This window comes from Pagrus major, chromosome 12 (genome assembly GCF_040436345.1).
Source record: "Pagrus major chromosome 12, Pma_NU_1.0".
NCBI classification, from domain to species: Eukaryota; Metazoa; Chordata; class Actinopteri; order Spariformes; family Sparidae; genus Pagrus; species Pagrus major.
Window position 1 is genome coordinate 24,559,329 of NC_133226.1, and position 12,389 is coordinate 24,571,717.

Here is a 12,389-nt window from a genome sequence, read left to right on the forward strand (position 1 = left end):
GTGGTTTGGTGGGTTGCTTTTGCCTGTGTAGGTGTAAATTGCTTTACTGACCATATTAAATCTGGCTCGTACAAAATCAAAGCACGGAGACGGCAATAACGAACGTATCAGGAGTAAGAAGGAGGGCGGACATCAGAGAATCAGCAGGGGGAAAACAGCATGTACAGCCAGAAAAGTTTCATATCTAACACAGTTGATGATAGTTGGAACAGTGGCAAGATGAAACCAAGATGGTATTTGGTGAGTTTTATCTCGTTTCTGATGAGTTTAAATGAAGCGTTTTTTCGAGAGTGCTACAGCGACTGTTTCTGGTCAAAAAACAAAAAGGATTTTACACTTTAACAAAAAGGTCTATCCTTTCAATAATGTTTTCAGACACTTCAAATAACAATCTCAGCGTGTAAGTGGTGAAAGCGAGCATTTTAGTGGATGTGTTTTGACAGGCACAGTTGCCCCCAAAGGATTACATTGCAGCCTTTGTGGCCCGTGTTGCTGCTGCCAACTGAGGCCATCCACTAGAACGATTCAAAAACATTTTGTACATTTGGTCCTTTACACACACACACACACAGTTAGTTAAAATAGGGCTCAGGTTGAAAAAAAAAAAAAAAATATATATATATATATATATATATATATATCAGGTTATATTGGTACAGTCCTCAGTCCCTTGCGGTTGTGATCTAAAAATGAATCTGAGAAGATGAAGAGCAGAGACCACAAGGGTTCGATGCTTGTGCCTCTAATATTCAGGACTAACTTAAGGATGAGGAAAGACACTGACATAGTGATCAGACATATGATTTGTCATAATGGATTAAAAATATCAAATATTCCAGTTTACAGTCGCTAATTTAATCAGTATTTATTAGCAATGTTTGATTTTTTTGTCTTTGGTGCACGGAATAGCTCAGGAGATGGACTTGCAAGAAAACAGAAATTGACAATCAACTCTGCTGTATCATGGGAAAAAAAGTCATCATATGAGAGTTTTGATTCAGAGCGAACACTGACAACTTGCTGCACCTTGTCCATCCCTCTGAAACCTAACCATCAGATAAATGTGTTGTTATATTCATATTTTACTTTTCCCCATCCGTCTGATTCATTTGAATGCAAATGTGTGTGCTTTGGTCTACTTTTTCTTTTTGAGGCGGCAAGCAGCGACTGTGAAAAATGAATATGTCAGCTTGTGAAAAATCAAACACATTGGTCCTAAACCCACTGCAATCAGATTCTCCCGCTTATCTCCTCAGGGGCATTTTGAAAGGTTTCTCTCTATATGGCAGGGTGAAACTGTTCTTCGGGGGGCTGCGGTGCACACTGAGCCATTACTAACACTGGCATAGTCAGCTCTGTGTCATCGTATAAATCAGAAGTCCTGGCCACAGGTGGCCCATAGATCACACAGTCACACCATGGTGTCAGGCTGAAACAGCGGATGTGCACACCACATGCCTTGCCTCCGAAGAGGAAATCAATCACCAGGAGTATCTGGGCTGCCAGCACCACCTCCACTTAGCCTCAGTGCCCACTGCCCTATGCTGGTCCATCTGATAATGCTGTGTTGGTGTTCCTACAACATACTTAATGTTGTTCCAGGACTATCATTGAAGCTGATCGATCATGCTGGTGTGATGTCATAGCTTTGCAACTTATGTTGGTGTTGTTTCAGGATCATCATTTCTCATTGGAAAGCAAGTCCATCCTTTAAGCATGCTGTCATGGCTTCACTGGTTGAGTAACTGACTCACACCCAGGAGACTGGGATTCGTTTAGGCAACAAAAATACTTGGTCAGGTTTAGGCAACAAAAATACTTGGTTAGCTAAAGGAAAACATGGTCTAGGTTAAAATATATCTTTTCACAACGGTGTAACAATGGATAACTTCTTCTATGTGGGTAATTTGCTGGTCTTTTTCCCCCGAGTCGCAAAGCTTTGCAAACATGAGCTGCAATGCTGGTCAAAGCTGGAGCAACATTAATTAGGATGATACAGGAACAACACCGACACCACGATATCAGATCATCCACCCTATGCCACGTATACACCACACTGATAGCATTAAAAGGTCCTACTTTCTGCTTCTGCCGAGCTACCATTAAGCATCCATGGTCTACGGTACGCACGGAGGCAGTGGCACATCCAGTGAGTTTTTGAGTGATCGCTTAACAATGTTGAACCCTGAGCTAAAGAGGTCTGGCTTAAAGAAAGGACTGGCAGAAGCAGAATGCATTCAGTAGTTTGAGCTGTATGGCTGGCAGCTATGAAATCTATTTACTGCAGAATGGAGAGCCTGAGCCTGATGGGCCAAAATTAAAAGAGCATGTAGTGTGAAGATTTTCCACGCACATTTAGGAAATGTATTGTCAATAAATCAATGTGGACAGTGCGAAACTAAAGGGGGTCTAATTATGTTTCCATCTAAAGCGGAGTCTGTCTTACACATCTCTGGAAACATTATGTTATCTTATTGAATTGACGTGCAAGTTGCTCTGTTTCTTCAAACATGATAGGCATTTCTTCCCCTGTGACCCAGTCTAGAAACACTAGACTGAGGGAGTTATACACAGTGGAACATGAACCATATTTTCACTTTAATCTAGCCGTTACTGGGCTCGCACAGTCTAAAGAGAAATTAGTATGCTCCAGTTGGCATTGGCTCAGTGAATGATGGTGTTTTGATTTTACAGTCGGGAAAAAGGAAGGGGCTAAATAAGACCAACCGGCAGAAAAGCCTCAAGTCAATCAATGAGCTGTCACACGTCTTAAGGTGGTTTCACAATCAATACATATCGATAGGTGTTCCACAATCCAGTCCTCAAGCACCTCTGTACAGTACTTAAAGCCATGACTTCAGGAGTGAGTCTTGCATACTGGATTGAGTTCATCTGCTTTTACTGTTCAGATAATCACCCTTATGTTCAGTCATATAAAACCAAAGAAACAAACTAACAAAACACATTTTGCTCGTTTTTCATTACAAAATATCAAGTTAGAACAACTTGTTGTATATAAATGTATCTTTCTCAGCATCTAAACCTAGTAACCAAGCAGTGGCGGAAAGGAACAAAGTATATCTACTCAAAAATTGTACTTAAGTATAATTATATCTAGTATATGTATATATTTTACCTAAGTCTTTACATTATACACTACTACATTCAACTGATAGCTATAGTAACTAGATACAGTGACGATCTACTGTATGTTTTACATACAAAATATATTTTTACAGTTCATCAATACGATGCATTTTAGATTATTACAGATGTATTGTTATAGATTAAGATACACAACACTAATAAAAAGGTACATGTAGCTAAAATAAGCCTAATTTTCACCACAAACAAAATAAACATAACATAAACATAATAATAAATGTATAATTTAATGCTACTCTGGCAGGGGTCGTTCTGCTGCCTAACCAGTACCTGTTACAGCAACATTATGTCACTTTTTTACCTTAAAATATCAGCTTCAGAATCATGTTGATGGTACAACGTCTTGTAACAGGGTGAATGGTGTCTCTGTCACTTGTTCCTGCACTATGTAACTTCAGTGAGAGGGCAGGATCACAGCGTTAAATACATGTTTACTTGAGGATACAAGTGTTTAACACAAATTGATATGATGTAATGATTTTTGTTTGTAGTTAGCACCTACATTATGTCTGACAAATTGTTACACACCTGGGATTTGTGTTTATCATCACACAAAATGCCAATTTCTACATAATGTTGCTTTAAGTACATTTTGCTGTTAATACTTCTCTGCTCATACTTAAGATTTTGAACACAGGAGTTTTACTTGTAGTGTTTTTACAGTGAGGTATTGCTTATTCTATTTGTTAACACCATTCATTCAGTAGCTGTGTGCCAGGTGATTCACATGCAGTAAAATGCAAATTTACCACGTTTAATGTATTAGAGAAAAAAAATATCGTAATTATTTTTTCCTTTGATGATCAACATATTTTTGCTTTTGGCTCATAGTCTGTATTTAATATTATTGTCTTTGTATGCTGTGTATCAGGACATGGAAGAATGTTCAAACGTTGTTGGTTTACAGTTCTTAACTGCTGTATTAGTAAGATTTATGTCACCATACTGGTGAATTAAATTTATTCCATATTAGGAAGTTGCATTCAGGAGTGTCGGCCTGGAGGGAACAGTGGAACTGAGGATATTAGAATAAACAGACGTTGATTTCAGCGGGGGCCAATAGAAAATACCTACTGTATGCACAGGTCCCACAAGTCTGTGCAATACCCCTGGTTGTATTTTCATGCTAATGATTGCATGATGCAATTTCATGCCGTTACATGTAAAAAGAAATATTTTATGGCAGTCATAGCAACTGTTGAAGACATCAAACAAGCCATAAGGAAAGATATAGCCGGAATTTCATCTTTGTTGTGTTATACTGTGCCTTAATTACCACTCTGACCTGGGTTGTGTGTTGTCTATGACCTTACAATACCATTGCGTGTCTACCGTGTCATACAGTGTGTGTATGTGTGTGTTTGTTGGTTGTGTCTCACCTGTATGAGGCGCCCCTGCTCTGTCTGCAGCGTGTTGAGGTCTTGCCCCAGGCTGCCCTGCCCCCTGCGTAGGGATTCATAGTCCATTTTCAGTTGTCCCGCGTGGGCTGACAGCTTGGCCACCTCCTCAGCCAGACTGACGAGAAGAGCCCGGTCCTGGCCTTTCACTGACTTCAGGTCAGAGTCATGGTCGGTTAGCGAGTGCAGCAGTGATGTCTGCACGCCCTCCAGGCGCAAAAAATTACTGTTGTAGTCGGGACAGTTGGGGTCGATGAAGATGTTGATGCGAGAACCGTCGCCTCTCTCAACGGTGACCAGGGCATTCGCTTCATCCTGATTGGTAGAGATGTGGGGAAGGCCATCGGACATGGGTGGGGCCTGGTAGTGATTCATAAAAAGGATGGTGCCAGTTACAGTGACAGCTAGCAATACAGCGACGAAGAGCAGGATAGTGCAAAGAAGGTAGCTGCAGCTCATCCTCTGTGAGTAGGAAGAAAGGAGGGAAGGGAGGGAGGAAATGAGGAAAGAAGGAAGAGACAAAGTAGATGTTAGGAGTCACAGTACCTCGAACAAAAACAATTTCAGCAAAACACCTGCCTTATTCAAAAAGAAATGACTTTCATCCATCACTGGGGATATTTTGAATGCCAGATGCTCAGTACTCAGCGATGTAGCCAGATTCCCATCTGTCAAAATGTAGTTTTTAATGATTTATGGCGCAACATAATGCAGATTCCTTCAACTGCCAGTTCTCTTGAAGATCACAGTTCTCCAAAACTAAGAAAAGACCAGACAATTCCTGTCCGAACACCCCGGTATCTCATCAGAGCAGTGATGGCGCAGAGGGAGGATGCCAGCCGGAGACACTTCTGGGAAAAACACTCGGTCAAGGCACCGATGTTCTGTCTTTCCATTTCTGAGGCAGGAAGGAAAACAATAAAAAAGCTGGAACAATGGTCGCCAGGAAGAGAAAGTAAAACAAAACTCAATAGAAATGTAAATGAATGAGTAGAGAGTCATATCCTCTTAGTGGAAAAAGGGCAGACCTCTACCAGTAACATAGTCTCCATTAACTAGACTATAAAAGGCCTGTATGATGGCCCTTTATGATCCCGACTCCATTTTTCCACTCAGGTCAAGAGAACTAGCGATGGATAAGAGACAGCAATATGGGCCACCTATGCATGATTAACAATGCCTAGCTCCCCCATATCTTCCTCCAAATGAATCAGCAACTGATCTCTTACTGATTTTTTTTTTTTTTTTATTCCGACACCGGAGGACGTTATCTTGGCGAGAATATGTGGGCAGGTGTGTGCGAGCGGTCTGTTTGTATGTATGCGGACGTGCGAGTGAGTGGAAGCTCATTAATATGTAAATTGGCTGTGCGAGCACAGTGAAGCACACTAATAGACAGCTAATGGTCGGCTTTACGAGGGAGGTTTATGATTCCTTTAATGTGAAGAAAATCAATTGTGTTGTCCAGGAAGTACTCTGTGTTTACCCGTAGTCTGCAGGTAGAGGACATAAAACAAAAAGTTGTAACTCCCTCGACAACTTGTCCATCTGTGGGCCGAAATGTGATATCTGTGAACAACAAGAGTGTATAAAGCTCACATCATGTTCGTTTGTTGATACGGAAGGATCCTATTTGATATCTGAGGAAGATTTCTGATATGGGCCCATTTTGTAGCCCTCATCGGTCCAATCATAAGCCCAAGTAAATGCACACAAAAGGAGTTCATCTGGGGCCTGAGGATAGATTTCTCACATGAGCCCCATTTGTACCCCCCTGGCTTCATTTACAACCCACATGGACAGACACATATGGGGCCTGGAGCCAGTGAACAGATTTTGCTGAGTCTGGGTAGTCCCTGCTGGATGCCTATGTGTCTTCGCTTCAAGATTTTAGGGGTGATGTAGACAAAAAAAATGAGAAATTGGTGAATAAGACGCTGAATCAATTTGGTAGATTACTGAGCAATTTACACAAAAGCACAGGAATGCATCATTCCTACTCTGGAAGGGAACAAAACCATTTCTGAGCAGGTGATTGGAAAGTGACTACTTTTATGAGAAGAAGATTCTTTATTATCACTTTACTTCAGCCAAGGAGATTTAGTTTTCATCCGTGTCCGTTTGTTTGTTGGTTGCCTGGTTCGTTGGTTTGTCGGCAGGATTACACAAAAACTACTGAACAGGTTTCCATTAAACTCGGATGGGGGATGTTTCTCGGCCCAGAACAGACCCTGCTAACTTTTGGTGGGGATCCGGATACAGGGATGGATCCAGGAAATGTTCTGTCTTTAACACTGCGAGATAGGACGTTTTTCAATATTTCCATTCATGTCTTGATGAAAAAAACAGGCATGTTGGGCCTTGGTGGATGTATGTGCTCTACCTATCCATTCTAGTTGTTTCTAAGGAAGCCTAAGTGGCAAACTAAGTGCTTTTACATCTCCCAGCTTTAACTATGGAGGTTATCCGGCTATCAGGCTGTCGCCTCTTGAAGCACGAAGTGGTATCAGAAAGCATGCTAACTAAAATGCTGGCCATATCTAACAAAATGCCCCTTCAATAACAGTGAGTCAAGTAACTTCAGTCTAAGTATAAATTACCATTTATTCACGAGGGTTATAATAACGTGTTACCGTATGCACGCAGGCACAGGGGCACTGTCAACTTTACTTGAGACTCTGGCATGTATGGAGGCAAACTGCCTCCGGGCCCTGTTTGTCTAAATGGGTTAGAAGTTATCTCCACATGTATGCTCCCACTCGCATTCAATATATATATATAGACACACAAACATATACAGCACAGAGACAACTCAACGTACACTAATGTCACTTTAAATTCCAACGCATATGCACATGCATGCACACATACGCATAATTTGCACAGAGCCACTTGCAACGGACAGGCAAAGCCCATGCACATATAGCATGTGAGGAAATCGCAGCATTGCTTTGACAGAACGCTCCTGCTTCTTCGTGTTTTTTCAGCCAAATACATCATCACAGGAAAGAGCTCTGGGGGGAGTACTGCTGCACGTAGCATTTTTTTGTCTCCTTGCTCTAACTCAACATGTAGACCCTGACTCTGCTGTGAAATCTGTCAGTGTTTTGAGCTTGTTTTCAGTTTTTTCCCCCCATGTGTTTTTGAGTGCAGGTGCAGCTGAGAGTGATTGTGACTCTCGGCTGTGCGTGTGCGGATGTGCATGTCGCGGGATATGCATGTCGCGGGATATGCGCTGTACATAATGTGTATAATGGCCTCACGCTGCAAAATGGCTGCAATGTAACATCGGAACAGTTTCACTGAGCTCTATTGCCAGCGGGGCAAAGACATCAGGGGGAGCCATCACGGTCGCTGTACTAAATATTCATTGCTAGCATACTGATTGTTAACTTAACGTGGAGGAGATATACGACAGCCCCGGTTGTGCTGACAGCGACACACGCTCACACAAGGCTGACAGACGTCTACTGTACACACTGAGGAATACACACACTCAGCAGCAGTGCATTTATGTAATGAAACTTTTCCAAGGTACATGGTAACAGCTACATTATGATGTCCCCAGATGTTCACCTTCAAAGCCATAAAGTACAAAGTCGTTTCTGATATTTTAAAGGTGCAGATTTGGACCATTTACTCATCCCAAACTGAAGGTAGTAAGGTTGCACATTGATCACCAGGGTGGTGCAGGGTGAAAAAGAATGCAGCAAATGCTTATACTGTTGATTTATGTACATTTACAGTCACAAAACTGTACTTTAAGGTACAAATTGTTGAAATATGAAAGTTGACTTGCAACAAAAGCACCATAATGTACAAATGTCCTGGCCCAGCTGCAAGATGTGTACAACTCTTCTCTATTTCTATCAGGTCGGACTGACATAAAGTCAGAGAGACTGAACGGAAGAAAAAGTCAGCATGACAGTGAGGAGCGAAGGTTTTTGCTGCTGCCTTATTTGTTTTTTTTTTTCAAATGGTCAATAAAAATAAAACACAGCTGCAGCCCCGCTTCGTGTCCTGACTGAAAACGAGATCTCTCAACTCAGCTCAAGAGTTGTAGTGGGGTAATGACACTGTGAGCAGCCTCTTAACACAGTTTTTTCGCAAATGAGTCTCTCACTCTCGCAGCAGGAGCCCACTCTGTAATTAGTGGCTGACTTTCAGATCCTCTCCTGTCTCTACTCATGTCACACCACTGGATTTGAGAGGAGGACGGGGGGATTCTGATGGGTGATAGAAAAAAGGAGAGGCAGAGAAATGAGAGAGAATTCCTCTCTATGAAAATGATGTTGTCCTCCCACGCCGAAGCATTGGCAGACAGCTCTTGGACGAAAGGCTTTGTCTGCTCATTAGATAAGCAGGAAACCAGCAGGAGTCTTGCAACCTCTTTCTCCATCCCTCACTTCCTGTCTCTCTCCTTCTCAAACACAAAAATATATATACATACATATGCTGTGGCTGATGTGAACACAGGAGGAATTTTATATTGATGCTACCCGACTAACACACAGGGGGAGGCAGCAACATCTGTAAATGCTTAACTGGCACACTTACGCATTGCGAGAATAACGCACAGTTTTAAATGGAGGTATTTCCACACACCCATTCATTCACCTGCACCTCGAATAACACTTTCTCATCAGTATTCAAAACGTCGCCCTCTTCCCAAATTCTTCCGTGCAATCAAGCTCCTTTTCCTGGTGCAGCCGTGATCAAGGCGCTCAGTTCAAAGAATCTGCAGGGCCTAATCCCGTCTAATTCTTGTGTGTCTGGGTACTCGAGCTGAGGTTGTGCCATCCCGGCTGCTCTGTGGCAAAAATGTGATGTGTAATATGCAATAATCCTTAACACTGCCATCACTACCAAAGCAGCAGGAACACTGATTGTGATGAGAAATGTCGTCAATGGTGCCTAGTCCTCGCGGCATGTGAGCATGTTACTGTGCTGCTGTTTTGACTGGAAGAATGGTGGAGGAGTATACTGTATATACAAAAGGATATATATATATATATATATATATATATATATATATATATATATATATATATATATATATATATATATATATATATATATATATATATAGGGCTCCGGGATGTGACTATTTTGGTCACACTTGGGCCAAAAAACCCTGTCAAGTGCGACTAAACATTTTCTTTGGTCGCGCCTGATATTCAGCAGGTACTCAAATCAAAATGTATTCTTTGGGTGCACCTTGTGTACGTGCAGGTGCACCCAAATGAAAAATTTAGTCAATTAATTGATTAGATGTTTTACAGAAAATCTTTTTTTAATTAATTATTGGTCATTTTTTAAAGCAAAAATGCCCCAAAGTCACAGGTTCCAGCTTCAAAAATGTCAACATTCGCTTCTTGCTTTTAGTTTTCTATTGAATTTAATTGAATTTCGAACAAACAGGCTATTTGAAGATGTTACCTTGGGCTCTGGAAAAAAAAAGTGATGGACATTTTTTTTAAACTATTTTCTGTCATTTGGAGGACAAATAATCAGATTAATTGACAATGAAAATAATTGTTAGTTGCAGCCCTACTCTAATGAGGAAGTGGTTGGCTACAAATGCTGAATAAGCTGATGAACAGTGTTTTCAATCAGACACAAAGACACAATCAAAGTAATAATGCAATATCTTTTTTCCCAAAATAAACTGTTTTTTTTTGTTTAAACAGTACAATGCATTAATCACAATGAAGGCATTATGATATAACCCACGAAACAAAAGCATGTGTCGGTGCTCGCATGCATTTGCCCGTGCGTTATACAGAACGTTTGTGGTGACTGGGGCCTTACCTTGGCCGGCGTCTCCCTGGCAGTTTCTGAGTCTGACCAGCGATGTTTGAGCTGGGAGGAGCTGGGCACACACTCACAGAACGTCTGCATGGGACAAACAGACAGGGCCACCAGTGTTGGCGTTTGTTCAAGTCACATGTGCAGTCAAGCATGCAAGCACATGCGTACAAACACACACACACACACACACACAGACACACACACACACAGGCATGCATGCACAAATATATACAGAGACAAAGGTTTTGGATCTGAAATCATACTGGGCGAAAGTGTTGGGAGCTGCTCATTTCTCATTTTTCAAAACCAGACTTTCATATCTTATATAAAATTATTGTTTAGAGATGTATGGTGCCGGTGCTGATAAACTACAGCCACCTACACACATAACTGCACACTGACAAAGACAGATCTGAACAGACAGCTGTACATCTCAAAGGTATCACTGAATTCAATAGTTTATGACAGGCTCAATAAGTCTTCCCAGATGCTGCAGCATCCTCGGTGCACAGAGTTTCCTCCTACTCCAGATAAAATGAAAAAAAATGTTTAAAAAAAAATTTGCATTTCACTGACGGTGAGTGTGTATGGCACACATGTAGAAAAAAGCATTCAGATAGGTGAGTGTGGGTGCTTGTATAGACTAATCTGATTGTGTTTGTATAGACTATCTGAACATTATGTGCTTCAGTGTATGTGCTTCTTTGTGCCTCTATGTGAATGCGTCTGGGTGTAGCTGTAGCTGCTGCACTGATAAAAGCGGAGTAATTATGAAAGTGGGGGGCTTTCTAACTGCTCCAGGAGAGCACGTCGTTCCGTGACCTTAAACACCACCGCTCCCACTGTGGAATTACTCAATTAGCCTGGGACGACAACACCGACGACAACACAAAGGCTCGCACACGTGGGCACACACGCCGCGCCTATACTTAAGAACAGATGCAGAGAACATTAGCAGCTAATGTATCAGACTCTATTCTCTATCCGAGAGTGGTGTGTTGTACTCTAAGCCCATATGTGAAATTATGTGAGACTAATTTATTAACCTATTTATAGGTCTTCTGACATTTTATGTTTTAATACCGTCAGCAGCAGTGTAATCAAATTAATAATTTAAAGCTGCTTTAATCCATTTCTAAACACTAGGGGGCAGAAAAACACACAACTGGCTCACTTTGGTGGAGACTAACGTTGGTTTGACTGATGTTTTTGCAAACTATTAGCTACTTCTACATCCAGCAGAAACAAATTACATTTTGCATTAATTTGGTGTCATGTTCATGAAGTGTAAGTTCAATATTCACTCTTCTTTTGGGAAACTATTAGCTGCTAATTGCTCAGCTATCTTCACCAATTAGCCACTTTTCTCTAACTGCCATTTGGTGCCGGCAGGTAGAATAAATGTATGTGATATTACATGAGACTAAAAATCCTATCTACAAGTGTTATGCCATTTTATGTTTTAATATCATTAGCAGCAGTTTAAAGATACTTTAAAGCTGCATTCATCAATTTCTTACCACTAGGGGGCAGAAAAACACACAACTAGCTCACTCAACATTGACTGATGTTTTAGCAAACAATTGGCTACTTCTGTTTTCAGCAGACATAGACAAACTTATCACTGCTTTTCGAATCATGAAAAGAAGAAGTGTTAGTTCAATATTCACTATTTTTGCCTCTGTTTTTGGGAAAATATGAGCTGGTAATTGCTCGCTATCTTCACCCATTAGCCAGTTTTCTCTGACTGCCATTTGGTGCTGACAGGTAGAATAAAATGAGTTTATCAGAGCTTTTTTTTTTTTTTTAAATGTGGAAACAGCTGCCCACAGGGGGCTAATGAGAGCAGCTCAGTCGCAGCAACACAGTAACTGCGTGGGCTTTCACAAAAAAATACAATTTTTAAAGAGCCTTTAAAAGCTCCTTGGAGCTGTAGAGTTGTGTGGTAATTTTCTCTGATTTCAGCAGGTACGAGCGACCCCCTTTTCTCATTGGAGTCATTAGATTCAATGTGAA

At 41.2% G+C, this 12,389-nt stretch overlaps 1 protein-coding gene across 3 annotated transcripts in view; it reads right to left on the bottom strand.

The window, feature by feature from the left end:
- The window catches only part of fibcd1b (fibrinogen C domain containing 1b), a 114,546-nt gene that overhangs the window by 73,308 nt on the left and 28,849 nt on the right, over positions 1–12,389 (bottom strand). For 2 of the 3 annotated variants that reach the window (XM_073477376.1, XM_073477375.1), the window contains exon 2: positions 4,545–5,024. In XM_073477376.1, coding sequence (XP_073333477.1) covers positions 4,545–5,021 — 477 coding nt within the window. In that variant the 5' untranslated portion in view covers positions 5,022–5,024. Of the gene's footprint in view, positions 1–4,544; positions 5,025–10,373; positions 10,458–12,389 lie in introns of all 3 variants that reach the window. The other variant, XM_073477374.1, reaches the window with a different exon arrangement.